At 42.7% G+C, this 13,809-nt stretch overlaps 1 protein-coding gene across 3 annotated transcripts in view; it reads right to left on the bottom strand.

The window, feature by feature from the left end:
• LOC144761612 (potassium/sodium hyperpolarization-activated cyclic nucleotide-gated channel 2-like) overlaps window positions 1–13,809 on the bottom strand; it is a 2,245,815-nt gene that overhangs the window by 980,044 nt on the left and 1,251,962 nt on the right. For all 3 annotated transcript variants that reach the window (XR_013595811.1, XM_078646916.1, XM_078646915.1), the window contains exon 6: window positions 7,462–7,555. Coding sequence is in view for 2 of the 3 variants with exons in the window: in XM_078646916.1 (XP_078503042.1) it covers window positions 7,462–7,555 (94 nt within the window). In the remaining variant the exon portion in view is untranslated. The remainder of the gene's footprint in view (window positions 1–7,461; window positions 7,556–13,809) is intronic.

Raw genomic sequence — 13,809 nt, 5'->3', positions numbered from 1 at the left:
CTCACACCCAAACAACCTCAACTCTCGTCTCAGAAAATCAACTCGCTAAACTGCACCCCTACCATCTGCCACTCCAGAAAATCAATAGGTATGACACTAGACTCAAATCTAAACATGCAAGCTCACATACAAGCCGCTTCCAGAAGCACCAACCTACATCTGTATGTTCTCAGAAGGCAAAAATCCTTCATACCACGAGGGGACCTCAAAACGGAGGTACAATCTCTAATGTTATATAGACAGGACTATGGGAATGCTATGCTCATAGGCCTACCAAAAGCCAGCCTACATCCAATGAAAGCGACAATTAATGCAACAGCTAGACTATTAATAGGTGCACAACATTACAATCACATTTCGCCTTCACTCAGAGCCCTCAACTGGGACCCTGCCGAAGCCAGGATTCAACTGTAAAGTGCACGCATAACCTGCAAAGCTCTACACAATTCTGGTTCAAATTACTTGGTGAATAGGATCGAGCTATCAGGAGGCAGGAGAGTCTCTAGAAGTGCTAAATCCCTTTTATTTGAAAAAGTCAGATTCAAAAAAGGAAAACTCAAGTCTGAGATTTCTCCGGATATGCTCTAAAAAAATGCAACTGTCTTCCACCCTCAACTAGAACAATTACCTCATTTAGGTTGTTCAAGAAGGAAGTTAAAGCCTTAATACTAGAAAACCATGTGGCATAAAAGAAACCATCTGAAACTGGCATTCACTGGATTCAGTATTGTAGAGTATTGTTTTTGCCAGTACTTTGAACCCTATACATGGGAACACTGGGGAAATCTAGGTAATATTGTATATGACTGAGTTATACCTCACTCTTCGATCTCTATGTACAGTATATAAGTGACTAAGGTCTCTACTGTAAAGCAACCCACATCAGCTCTCCTTGTACAGCGCTCTGATACCATGATGGTCATGTTTGCGCTATATAAAACACTACAAATAAATAAATCCAAAGCGGGCGTGCAAAATAAAAGTAACTGGCAGGCGACCTGTTTCACTATATACCACAGCTGTGTAATGTACTCTCCCCTGATGGAGGAAGGGGACAACCCACCCTGCAAGACAATGTATGAGGTAATCACTATAGCAGGGGCAGTCACCAAATATTGAAATTAAACCTCTCCCTGGTCCAGTGTCTCCTCCACCACATCTATGGCACTCGAGTCCAAGCCAGAGGCTGACACTGCTTTCACTAATGCCATCACCTCCTCTCGCTCTGACCTCTGCTACTCCAGATCCAATGTGCCCTCTTATCTAACCACCACCCGAGAGATGGAAAGGGAAGTACAGTCGCCTGTCTCCTCTGTCTCCCTGATTGTCGCGAGCAGCAGGATCCCCCCATCTAGCCATCCGATCTCCAACCAGTTCCACAGCGCATCAGGGCTAGTGAAAAAGTGAGAAGGCTCATTGTCTAGTACCTTTAATTTCACTGGATACAGGAGAATATAACGGAGTCCCACAGCTCTCAGCTTCGTTTTGACCACTGCAAATATGTGGCTCAGCTGCTGTCCTGGCCAACAGGGACTCCAACTCAGCCCACAAAGAGGCTACCTCCTCCATCAATTTAGAGATGTCTTAATCAGTGGACAGGGAGGGCTCCATCACACCACGAAGATCGGCATACAGTAGACCCACATCCTATGAGATAGCTTCAAATTTAGCCAGAACAGTCACACTCAAAGCCTCAGTAGCGGCTAATAGTTAGGCACTAGTTGGACCCTGTGGCTCTAAGATGCATTCTGGGTTCTCCTAAGGCAGCCGATTCAGCAGTGTGCTGGACACTGGGGCAGTAAACTGGTCTATTTAGTTCAGTTGAGCCCCTCTCTGCACCTGTCCTTCCCCATGGTGGGTGTTCACTGATTGGGCATGTAAGTTGGACCACTTCACAGGATGGTGGACAGTACCAGCTGTGAGCGCCCCGGCTTGCACTTCTGGGCTCCCTGGGGGAGTGCAGCACTAGCAGCTCCACAGTGGCCAGGGGTGGTCTCCTCAGGGGTCCATCACACTCACAAACAGTATGGAAGGTGATACCAGCAGGAAAGAAGGGCCTGGTGGAATGCAGCTTGAGCAGTCCTTGAGACCCAGACAGAGGACTTTCAAGAATGTCCCCACAGCCCAGCAAAGCAGGCGAGAACTCCAAATGTGTGCATACCAGTGCAGGTCCCCTGGCCCCCCAACAGAGGTCAACACCAGCCACCACACAGTGTTAGGGAAGAAGATCCCCAACTTCACTTGGGGGGGCAGGAGAATAATCCATGGCGTGCCACATCCAGGAATGGGAAGAAAGGCCCATAACCCCTAGGTGGACTCCACCACGTGTAGCACGGGTGCCCGCAGGCACAGCTGGGGGCTTCCTCACTAACAGCAGTCTGGCCAGTTTACCTTAAGTAGTACATCAGGGAGCAAAACTGAGGAATGACAAGGTTAGGTAATGCACACCAGGAAGGACCCCCAGTTGGTACAAATATGTCCAGTAACAGTAGAGTCGGCTGGCATCTGGGTGCCTGCAGGACGATCCTGGCAGTGGGTCCTGCAGTGTAACTGAACACAATGTCTATGATTCAGGGGAGGGCACTCACACCCGCCACCTTCCCACTGCAGGCCAATGCAGTCTTGCAGCCGCAAGCAGCAGCAGTGAGAATTGTTGAAAAAGGAGGAGTGGGACGGGTCCGACGACAGACTTCAATGTGGGCTATTCACCTGCCGGATGCACATAACAACTCACTACCAGTCAGGCCCGGATTCGCAACAGCAATGCCGCAGGCAAGCTGGTCTCCCATATGGCACAGAGGGGAGCTCCGGCTGCCTTCTCAGCGTCCGACCCACCTTAACCGTCACAGAAAGGCCCTCTCACACAGCAACTCTGTGGCAGGAGGCTCTGACCTCCAAAGATGAGAATGTTTTCTCCCCAGCGGCTGGGGTAGGAGGGTCAGAGCATGAAATCAAGGGCAGGCCGCCACATAACTACCAGGCAGCCAAGGCAGCAATCCACGGAGACCAGGGTGACGGCTCAGTGGGTGATCTTCAGATGGCCTGGGTGGAAAAATTAAAGGCTGCATCGACCCTGCCATCAGTACACAGGTGCATTGAGGCCTTCCAAAGCTAGGATTCTGGCATGGGGCAGCGGACCGCTCTAGATGCACATCCGATCGGCCATCTTGCCAGGCCACGTCTCCCACATATACTATAACGTAAATGTTATATTTATCTTATCCTCCTCTACAATACTTAATATAGTATACATTAAATTGCTGAAATATACCATATCCATTATGAGAAAATTCTGGTAAGACATTAGACATTAAACGGGTAAGATGTAATATTCACACACTTAACTAAACTGCACTAGAGACAGTGTTTAACAATAGAGAGTGCATATTTACTATTCTCACTCATATCTAAACCATTTCAGGGAAGGGGCTAAAAATTGAAGGTGTAAGATTTTCTACTTCCACTGCACTGTAAACCACGTTGGAGAATATGTTCAACACTTAAGGGGTCAAATTTACTATTCCTACTCCAATATAAGCCATATGGGCAAGGTGCTGGACATTGAAGGGTTCAGATTTACTATTCCCACTCCAATGCAATCCATTTAGGGGAGATGTTTGACATTGTAGATGTTTTCAGATTTAAGATCCCCACTCAAATATAAACCACTTTAGGGAATGTGTTGAGACGCTGCATGGGTCAAATTTACTATTCCAACTCCAATTTAAACCATTTTCGGGAAGGTGTTGGACACTAAAGGCGTCAAAATAACTGTTCCACTTAAATTGAAAACCACTTTGGTGAATGTCTGAAGGTGTCAAATGTACTACCCCACTCCGATCTAAACCATTTTCAGCAATATGTTGGACAATGAAAAGGCTAGATTTACTATTCCCACTTCAATCTAAACTGCTTTGAGGAATATGTCGGACATTGAAGGGGTCTGATTTACTTTTACCACTCCAACATAAGCCATTTTGGGGAAGGTGTTGGACATTGAAGGAGTCCGATTTACTATTACCACTCCAGTCTCAACAACATTGGAGAATGTGTTGGACACTGTAGGAGTCTATTTCCACTCCAATCTCATTTACTTTGGGGACTGTGCTGGGCACTAAATAATGTCTCATTATCATTTATGGAAAAGATTCTACAATTCCTATTGAATGGTAATGTATTTCTTGTGGAATAATAGTACATCTAAAGCAGCACAAAAATATTCTGCAGAAGCGAAACAGTTGGTGAGGAAAAATAGGAAATAGTTTGTGACCCAAAAATGAAAACTATGGCACCTAATCACTATTTCATTGGAAGTTAAAACTGTTCAGAGGGATACAGCTAGGAACCACTGCTGGGCATGGCTTACCAAGACAAGAAATGTGGTTCCTGTGATCTACTAAAGTTTTTAACATTAATGCATAAAGTTCAGAATGAAGGATGAAATCCTTACAAGTTTGCATCTTTCTTTGGAAAGCCTTGGAACCACTAACTATGAGTTGAAAAGTGTCAATAAACACCTTCAAAAAATAACTAATATCTTCTCCCTGGTGACCCCCAAGATTCACAATTTTTAAGTAACAGTTCCTAGAGTACTAGCTTGCAAATTGCAGTAGGAGTCAGGCATCTCAACCAATATTTAAACCAGTGTTTCAACTACAGTCCATTTTCAACTGGATCTACTGGTTCATTTTCCAAGATGGCCTAGGTCCTAAGTACCCTACTCCCTGTGGTCTTCTAGGAGGTCAGATTCCCTGTCTCTTGTGAATTACCTTTATCTCTGGAGATTCTAGAGAAGCAGGTATTGATTCATCCTTGCTCAAGTAACTATATAATCTGCATTATATTTTCGGACTTCTCGAGTTCCATCAACATTCTAATTTCGAGGCTTGCGTGTTGGCTGGTGTTTGCTAGAAACTCACAAGCCAACTAACATGCTCACTTGATGAGTTTGAGATTATACACACCAAGGGTGTGATTTAGAGTTTTGCGGACAGGTTACTCCATCACAAAAGTGACGGAAAACCTGTCTGCCTAATTATAAGTGTATGGAATCCTAGTGCATTTATAATTAGGTACGGTAGATGGGATATCCATATAATTTGTGGTGGAGTAACCCGTCCAGAAAACTCTATCAGCCCCTGGACATTTTTGGATAAAAGCCCAAATATGGATCAAACTGTTTATCAGTTAAAACACTGGAACGAACAGTAGACAATTAAATACAAAAGCATAATTCTTCAGTGTTCTTTTTTTTGTTTGTTATTTTATTTCCATGGTACAGGTTAAAGTTACGTATTGCAACAGTTGTACACAGCATGGAACTTCAGACAACATGTGTATTGTCTATTGGTGGGTAATAGTGCCAAGGTTTTTTCAAGGCTAGAAATGTATCCAGTTTTTAAAGGAATTGCTTAGTGTGAATAAAAATTCGATCCAGACTGTATCTGAAGTAAGAGGGGGAAAAAAGTGGTGGTGTGGCAAAGACCACCATGGACCAATACTACGGTGGGAAAGGATGTACAGGGGCACATGTAAATGCTGAAGAACAATACGACTGAAAATTGTACATTATTTAAAGTGGTGAGCACTTGTGATAATAATGTAGTAAGGAACACATACACGTCTGTACATTCAGGTGACCCAATGTTGGAAGAAGATGTCATGAGGAGTTTAGTGTCTGCATGTTTGGGAAAGACCATAGTGGAAAAATATGTCACAGAAGGAGGGCAAATATAATGTGAAATATAACCTGTAGGGAAGAATTTGATAAACTTGATAAAAATGTTGAGGAGTTGCATCAATGACCAACCTATAGAGGATATATCTCCAAAAAGATGACCAAACATTTCATTAAATTGAACTTTAACCAAATTTAATTTTAAGGGATATTTAGTTTAATTTGTTGGTTCTATTATGATTTTAGAAGCACCACTCAATAGGCAAATGATATCTAAGTGGCTATTCTAAACTCACATTCATACTGCAATTCACATGCTTAGTCTCCCTAAGCCAATACCTGGGCCCACTTATAATAATCCATCTTGCTTCAGGCCAACAAGTCAGATTTTAACAACACTTTTAGAAATCCTTTTGGTAACAAGTGTACTAAAAATCTCAATAAAAATTTCCCTACTTAGTAACTTTACATAAGAATTGCCTTTTTAATTTGTTCCAAGTCCAATATACAAAAAAGTGCTTCTTAAACAAACGGCAGGCTTCATCACCACACAGTTACAATAGGGGCACTTTGATATCCCTTTTGCTACTAGGTCTCACTTGTGTCAATTATGCAAATTGGCATTGCAAGCTTCAGGACAGACTTTACAGTTTACTTATTTCATGTCCAGAGTGAACCTAAGCTTAATAAATTGGGTTGGTTTTTACTTGTCAATATTGCACATTTGTCCACAGTGCCCTATGCCCGCTTGTAAGCCTCCTTGTATGCCTTAGTTCACACATGTGGGGTCTGTAAGGAAGCAAGGCAACCCACATTGAGTATTTAACGTTTATGGAAATTGCACAGTTTTTGGGCACTTTATTTGGGAACTTACGTGCAAGTAAATATATAAATTGGTGTTTTCCCGGAAGTTTAATGTTTTGAAGAGGAAACATGTAAATAGTCAGAGATTCCACTGCAGTCTATCTCTGCCCAGAGATTCAAAGTACCAGGGGCCTTATTTATGAGCAATGGCGCATCGCTGCGTGAAAGTAGCGATGCGTCACTTCTCAGTGCGCACTCCTTGCGACATACCTGATGCGTCATATTTAATGTATGACGCATCATGTCGCAAGGAGTTACAGACACGTCAGTATTTCTGACGTATCTGTAAGCGCAAAAGTGGGGAAAGCCCCATGTGAAAGGGCTTGCATCAGTCTTACGCCTGCTGTGAGGCAGGCGTAAGATTTTGACGCAACAGCGTCCTAAAAGTGATGCAGTGAAATCTCATAGATTTCATTGCGTCACTATTACGAGAATATACTGGTACAACAGAATGTAATATCTGAATCAAAAATGATATTGGGTTTGCTTTCATTACAGAGGCATGGTATATATCATTTTCAGTCAGTCAGTCAAAAATATTTATTTCGGCTGTTACTGCCATAAAAGACCAGAGAATGTAACATGATAAAAACAGCATCATTAAAAAAACACAATCCTACTAAAAGGAAATATAGATGCAATTTAACATTTGAATCCCTGTTAAGTTTTCAAATATCAGTAGGTAGGGGGTCCCACCCTCCTCAAGTAAATATCAGATGGGGGACATAAAACATGAGTAAGAATCTCTGCCAAGGGCGCCTTGAATAAATATTAGATAATACCATCAATTAATTCAATATTTAAAAATATAATTTAAACAAAAGAAGTTAAGAAGAGCTAATCCCATGATTAAGACAATTTAAAATCAAGGATTGATCATTCAAGGTATGCTTCTTTTCTGAAGAATCCTTGTACTTTACCTGCTGGAAGAAATAACGTGCCATAGCTTATGGATACCACATGACTTAATGTACGAAATAAGGAGGACACATACTGATGTTCCATTGTTGAATTCTAAGAAAAAATGAGACATTCACAAAAGATCATTAACATTTACAGTATCATGAGTCAGTAAGATGAAAAATGTTTTTCATCATTTCCATATTCAATTACATACTCAATGTTTTATGTCAATAGTTTTTTCATGTAACACCAACATATTATCATGTGGTAATTTTGTTAGATAATACACAATGGGTGTCCTTTTGATCTTGTCATGATTTGCAGTACAATCTGCTGTATCAAAAGGAGATTTTGTAGGCCGCCTTGGAAGGAAGGAAGTTACTATTTAGAGCAGTACGGTGAGTAAAAGAGTAAACTATGGAATAATGTAACAATGCATCCAAAACCGTTGTAGCCTGGATCAAACACATGGCAATGTGGAGCTCGTTTTGTTGACTATTGTTGGAAATGTAAGATTGGTTACAGAGAGAAAACTATTTATGTTCTGTTCACCAGATTGCCCTGTTAATATTGACAGATTGGGGTTGCAGATTATATAGCTGAGGGATTTACCACTACCAATATTTCTCCAGAAAACGTTCTGTCCAAGATGACAAATCTAAGAAACATTTTTAATTTTAAAATAGTATCTCCTCTCTAAAATCTAATATCACCTGGAAGCATGTGGCGCCTGTACTGACTGAGCAAGTCGTTCTTTCCTACTCACGGTGAGGGTTGTAGGGTCCTTGTACCTAAAGGGACACTCGTTCCATCCAGCAATGGTTGCAAACTCTGCAGATGGCAGGGAGGCACTTTTCAATTGGGTTACAAACTGTTACGAAAAAAACACACTGATAGTGCTGGCCAATGTGTGGCTACCCAATACAAACTCACCCAGACTGAGATTTCGGCTCGGCTTAGGCGCTGTTGCGGAAGTGGGGGAAGTGGGGGAAGTACAGTTCAAATTGCTCTTTAGTCAGATGCCTTCCAGCCCAACAGAACATTTTGGGAATTGCACATCTTTATGAGCACCATGCAGGTTCTTGTAGATAAGGGCGGGGTCAGGGTTTTCAAGAAGGGCAGAATCTCACTGATAATGCCCAATCACATGGGAAATGGGAAGAGAGTAAAAAATCATCTAATTTCCTGTCCTGAGGAAAGTGAGGAAACTGAGTGACCTAACCATATATATGAAGGCCACACATCAGTGTCCCAGCAGATGCGCTGGGATCCTGGACTGCACCCTGATGCATCTTCCTTGTGTTTTGCAGGCAAGTTGAAAGTGAGCTATGAAGGAGAGTGGGAGGATGTTCTGCCCAAGAGATGTGATGGTGTCCTGGATTGTGCCCTGATGGCTCCTCCTTCGTTTTGTAGGCTACAGGCAGTAGCCATGTGTAAAAGACCTTAGTTAACGTGGGCACCTAATGAAATAGAGGGATAATCCTAGTGAACATGGATAAGTACAATCCAGGTCCTGCAAAAGCAACAACTTCATTGGGGGGCTTGTTGACACAGCAGAAGGGAAGCTATTTCTTCCTAGACACAGGAAGAACAAGCAAAGTCATCTGCCATCTCTGTTAGCAAAATCACAGGCTTCAGGGAATGAATGGCCTGTAGTTCAGTGGGATATGGCCTCAACTGTTTCAATTGTTCCTTGGGCTCACCTTCATCTTTACACTCTGGTTTGTCACCTATTAAGATTTTGGGGTCCAGTGTCCCAGGGCTACTCACTTTACATTTCCATTCTGATGAAGGTAACTCAGGCCCTTTAGTGGGGGCTTCAGGAGAAGCTATTGGGCAAGGGTTTTCTTTCCTGCTTCCTGCTCCCACAGTCATTACTACAGATGGCTACTGAAGGGGGTGGGGTACCACTCTGCTGTGCCATCATGTCCAGGGGAGATGGTCACGGGCACAAATTAAGATGTCTTCGAACTAGAAAGAATTAACAACAGTTAACTGAGTACTGCTTTATTTCACACCAAGGATTGTCAATCTATCAGTTGTGATGTATACAGGCAATTAGGTAGTCAGGAGCTTTCTCCAGCTTCAAGGGGAACAGTTCCCTCATTTCTATGAGATCTTTTGTGTGGGGGTGTATGAAATTGCATTATTAGTTGAGAGGTGTGGCAGCCCCACTCAAATAATTAACACAATCCTTGTCAGGGTGAACCAAAAAGTCACTAAATAAACATGATCACAACCCTCTGGTAGCTTGAAGAAAGTAATCAAACTTAACTTAGAAGCATTACGTAAAGTATTTATGCACTAAACAACCAGCAATAAATTGAAAACACACCACACAAGCAAAATACCAAACAAAATTAAGAATTATAGAGTAGAGGAAAAATATATGTGGGAATATCACACTAAGGATGTCAAAGTCAAAGTCAAAGACAGCTTTATGTGATTGCTATTTCATACAATCATAAAAGCGCATATATAAAACATACATATTAATTAAAACAAGTATTATAAAGTGAACATCCTGTACATAAATCACTATTCAATTAATTGTTCATACCATTAAAGAAACACTAAAACCAAACACATCATTACATGAAATAGCAATAAAAGAATGATTCATATAGTTTATGAATTCATCAATTATACAAATATGCCCTTTGTGTCTACATGACCTTTAAACTTCAATTACCATATTTTTCCTGAGGTTAACTATTTGCTTTAAGAACATTGCTATCTTCCAAGTACTAGGTATATTATCCAAAAATTGCAATGCAATAAACGCTGGGCGGCATTGTCTGACCCCGAAACGTTTTAGGATTTGAACAATCCACACATTCCTCAATTCTCTATAGAATTTACAAAACAAAAACATGTGTATGGTGGATTGAACTGAATGATTGTCACATGAACACAATTGCAATTCTCGGGCCCAGTCATTCGATATTGGAAGACTAACAATTCTATGAAAGATCCCCTGCCTAACTCTTGTCAATAGAAACTGATCATAACCCCCGGGAACGATTGTTGAATATGGCTGAATATTAAAAGTGGTTAAAATCAGCAGGTTCCGGTGAACGCTAGGCTTTAAAATCTCAGCTGATGATCTTATTGTATCCAAGAGTTGTAGACCCTCTTTTATTAAATCCTTTCTCCTAACCATATGTAAGCTGCTTGGGTCAGTAAAGTATTCAGGGTATCCAAGATCCTCCATAAAATCGCAGACATACCTTACCCAAGGAATCTTTAAGGCCCCTTCCAATTTCAGACTATCCATCAGAATGTCTCTATTTAGCTGTATCTCTATTTTTGTCCACACTCTATACCACCAGAGGATGGGCTCTAATTTTATGAGGTCCAAAATATGTTGTAGGCCCAGTTCCGCATGATAAACGTACGAGGATGTACTGGTCGGGACAGGCAGGATGTTTCTCAAAAATGTATTTTCTACTGTTTGCAACAAGTTTGTATCAGCAAAGCCCCAAAAGCCTGGTCCATACATAGCTGTGGAGACTCTTTTGGCTTTGTATATCTTAATAAGCTCCACAGGGGATCGCCTACCCAATTTTCTTGAAAAATTTACAAGAGCAATAGTAATGCTTGAGAATGCTAGTTTTTTTGCTTGTACGGCTTGAGACCATAAATCTTTTTGATCATAGAGTATTTCAAGATATGAGAATCTCTTTGTGGGCTCTCTTTTGTCCGTCCACAAACATGTCCTTACATCTATGGCTTCCACGACCACACCTCATTATGAAGGTCTTTGATGTATTAACCCTGAGGCCAAGACCACTCATGAAATTAGAGAAATTATCTAATACCCTCTGTAAACCTACTTGCGTGCGTGACATTAAAACCGCGGTATCCGCATAAAGAAGAGCGGGTAGGGAGGTCCAGCTATTTGAGGAAAGTCATAACAATTCTTGATCAGCGCATCTTCCAGACCATTAATATACAGGTTAAAAAGAAAAGAGGCCAGAACACATCCTTGTTTGACCCCTCTCTTTATAGGAAATGGGGCGGTGCATTCACCACTCAGATCAAATCTTACTCACCCCTGGGCATTATTATATAGGCGCCTAAGGAAAAGAAATATTTGAGCTTCCACCCCCATCACCTCAAGTATCTCCCAGAGCTTCTCTTGCTGCACACAATCAAATGCAGCGGTGAGGTCCACAAAAGCTAAAAAAAAGTCTATCTCCTTTCACCCATGTGTATTTTCCTACAAGGATGGCTAAGTTAAAGCTCTGCTCAGTTGTACCCAGGCCCTCCCGGAAACCATATTGGATATCAGAGAGACTTTATTATCCTCAGTCCACACGTGTAATCATTCTAAAATTAATCAGAGTCCAATAATAAAAAGGGTCTATAATATCCAGGATCCTGAAGATTCCCTTTTTTAAAAACTGGCTCAATGGATGACTCAGCCCAAGTCTCCAAAAAGGGAGCAGCACAACTGGTGTTAATTACCTGGGTAATGAGGGGCCACATAAGGTCAAATTTGCCTTAAACAAATCAAGTGGAACCCCCATCTGGCCCGGGTGCCTTGCCACCCTGGCTTGCAGAAATAGCCTGGTTAACTTCTTCCAGTGTAAACTGGTAATTACAATATTGGGTGAAAGAATCCAAAGATATGTTCTCATGGCTAGTCTCAAAATTACCCACAGGTCATATATCTTTGCAAAGTGATCAACTCAGAGGTCATCACTTGAGCAATTTCCATTGTCGGCCCACCTCCGGGTTTCAAGAAGGGTACTTTAACAGCTTTCCGGAAAGCAACGCTGTCTCCTGTTAATGAGGCCTTCTGCAGGGATTATCAAGCATCATATCTCAGGCAATTTTTCTTTTCTTAAGCGCTGATCTAAAGTCAGCTCTTGCCTGTCTCATACCAAGGATGTCAGGTCAGACAGTGTGGGGGGCAACATCTTCTTTCTCGCCGGGTAATATATCTTCCAGGGAGGAAGAACTTGCCTGTGGACTCTCTGAGTTGAGTATTCCCATATTTGATCTCAATGGTTCTGCATCCAAGAATTTTTCAACATCTATCTCAATCAATCAATCAATCAATCAGGAGTTTGTAAAGTGTGGCTACTCACCTGCGAGGGTCTCAAGGAACTCACAGGATCAAAATCCATGGCTAGATCTCTTGGCCACCAGTAGTATGTTTCTGGGTCCAGGAGCTTCAGCAGGGGAACCATATTTAATTCAGCTGACAGAGGGTCTTCTCTATGCCTTCCCTGATTCCTGGAGTGATTCAGAAGGTTATATCAGACCATGTTCAGATTCTGTTGGTGGACCCGTCCTAGCCCAGGAGAAACTTGCCGTTGTCAATTGCACTCCATTGGGTGATTACTTCTGACCCAGCTCCTCTGTTAGCACTGAAGCTCTCTGGAGAGATTACACCTGGTGGTTAGGAGCTTGATCCAAAGATCAGGGCTTGATCCATCACCGTTATTTAGCTCACTGCCCCATCCCAGCTCAGAACCTGGCTCTATGCAAATTAGTCTGTCCCTGGCCCAGTGCATCATGGGAACAGGGCAGACCAAACTACCAAGCCAATTCTTCACCAGAAAGGAGACAAGCTACCGGGGACCGGTTTCTAGCATTTCAGCCTTGTCGGCCCGGCTTGCTTGAATCCTGATGGAGCAGTGAGCAAGGGACTCATGTCTGAGTATACCCTGCCACACCTATAGTGGCCAAAAACGATTCAGAAAAGGGGGTGGTGATGAACAGAGTGTCTGAAATAAGCAGACCACTCTTACCCAGTCCAAAGATCAGGGCTTGATCCATCACCGTTATTTAGCTCACTGCCCCATCCCAGCTCAGAACTTGGCTATATGCAAATTAGTCTGTCCCTGGCCCAGTGCATCATGGGAACAGGGCAGACCAAACTACCAAGCCAATTCTTCACCAGAAAGGAGACAAGCTACCGGGGACCGGTTTCTGGCATTTCAGCCTCGTCGGCCCGGCTTGCTTGAATCCTGATGGAGCAGTGAGCAAGGGACTCATGTCTGAGTATACCCTGCCACACCTATAGTGGCCAAAAACGATTCAGAAAAGGGGGTGGTGATGAACAGAGTGTCTGAATTAAGCAGACCACTCTTACCCAGTCCAAAGATCAGGGCTTGATCCATCACCGTTATTTAGCTCACTGCCCCATCCCAGCTCAGAACCTGGCTATATGCAAATTAGTCTGTCCCTGGCCCAGTGCATCATGGGAACAGGGCAGACCAAACTACCAAGCCAATTCTTCACCAGAAAGGAGACAAGCTACCGGGGACCGGTTTCTGGCATTTCAGCCTCGTCGGCCCGGCTTGCTTGAATCCTGATGGAGCAGTGAGCAAGGGACTCATGTCTGAGTATAC

Source organism: Lissotriton helveticus, chromosome 6, assembly GCF_964261635.1.
Source record: "Lissotriton helveticus chromosome 6, aLisHel1.1, whole genome shotgun sequence".
NCBI classification, from domain to species: domain Eukaryota; kingdom Metazoa; phylum Chordata; class Amphibia; order Caudata; family Salamandridae; genus Lissotriton; species Lissotriton helveticus.
The sequence above is the reverse complement of the archived record's forward strand: the minus strand, read 5'-3'. Positions and strand labels throughout refer to the sequence as shown.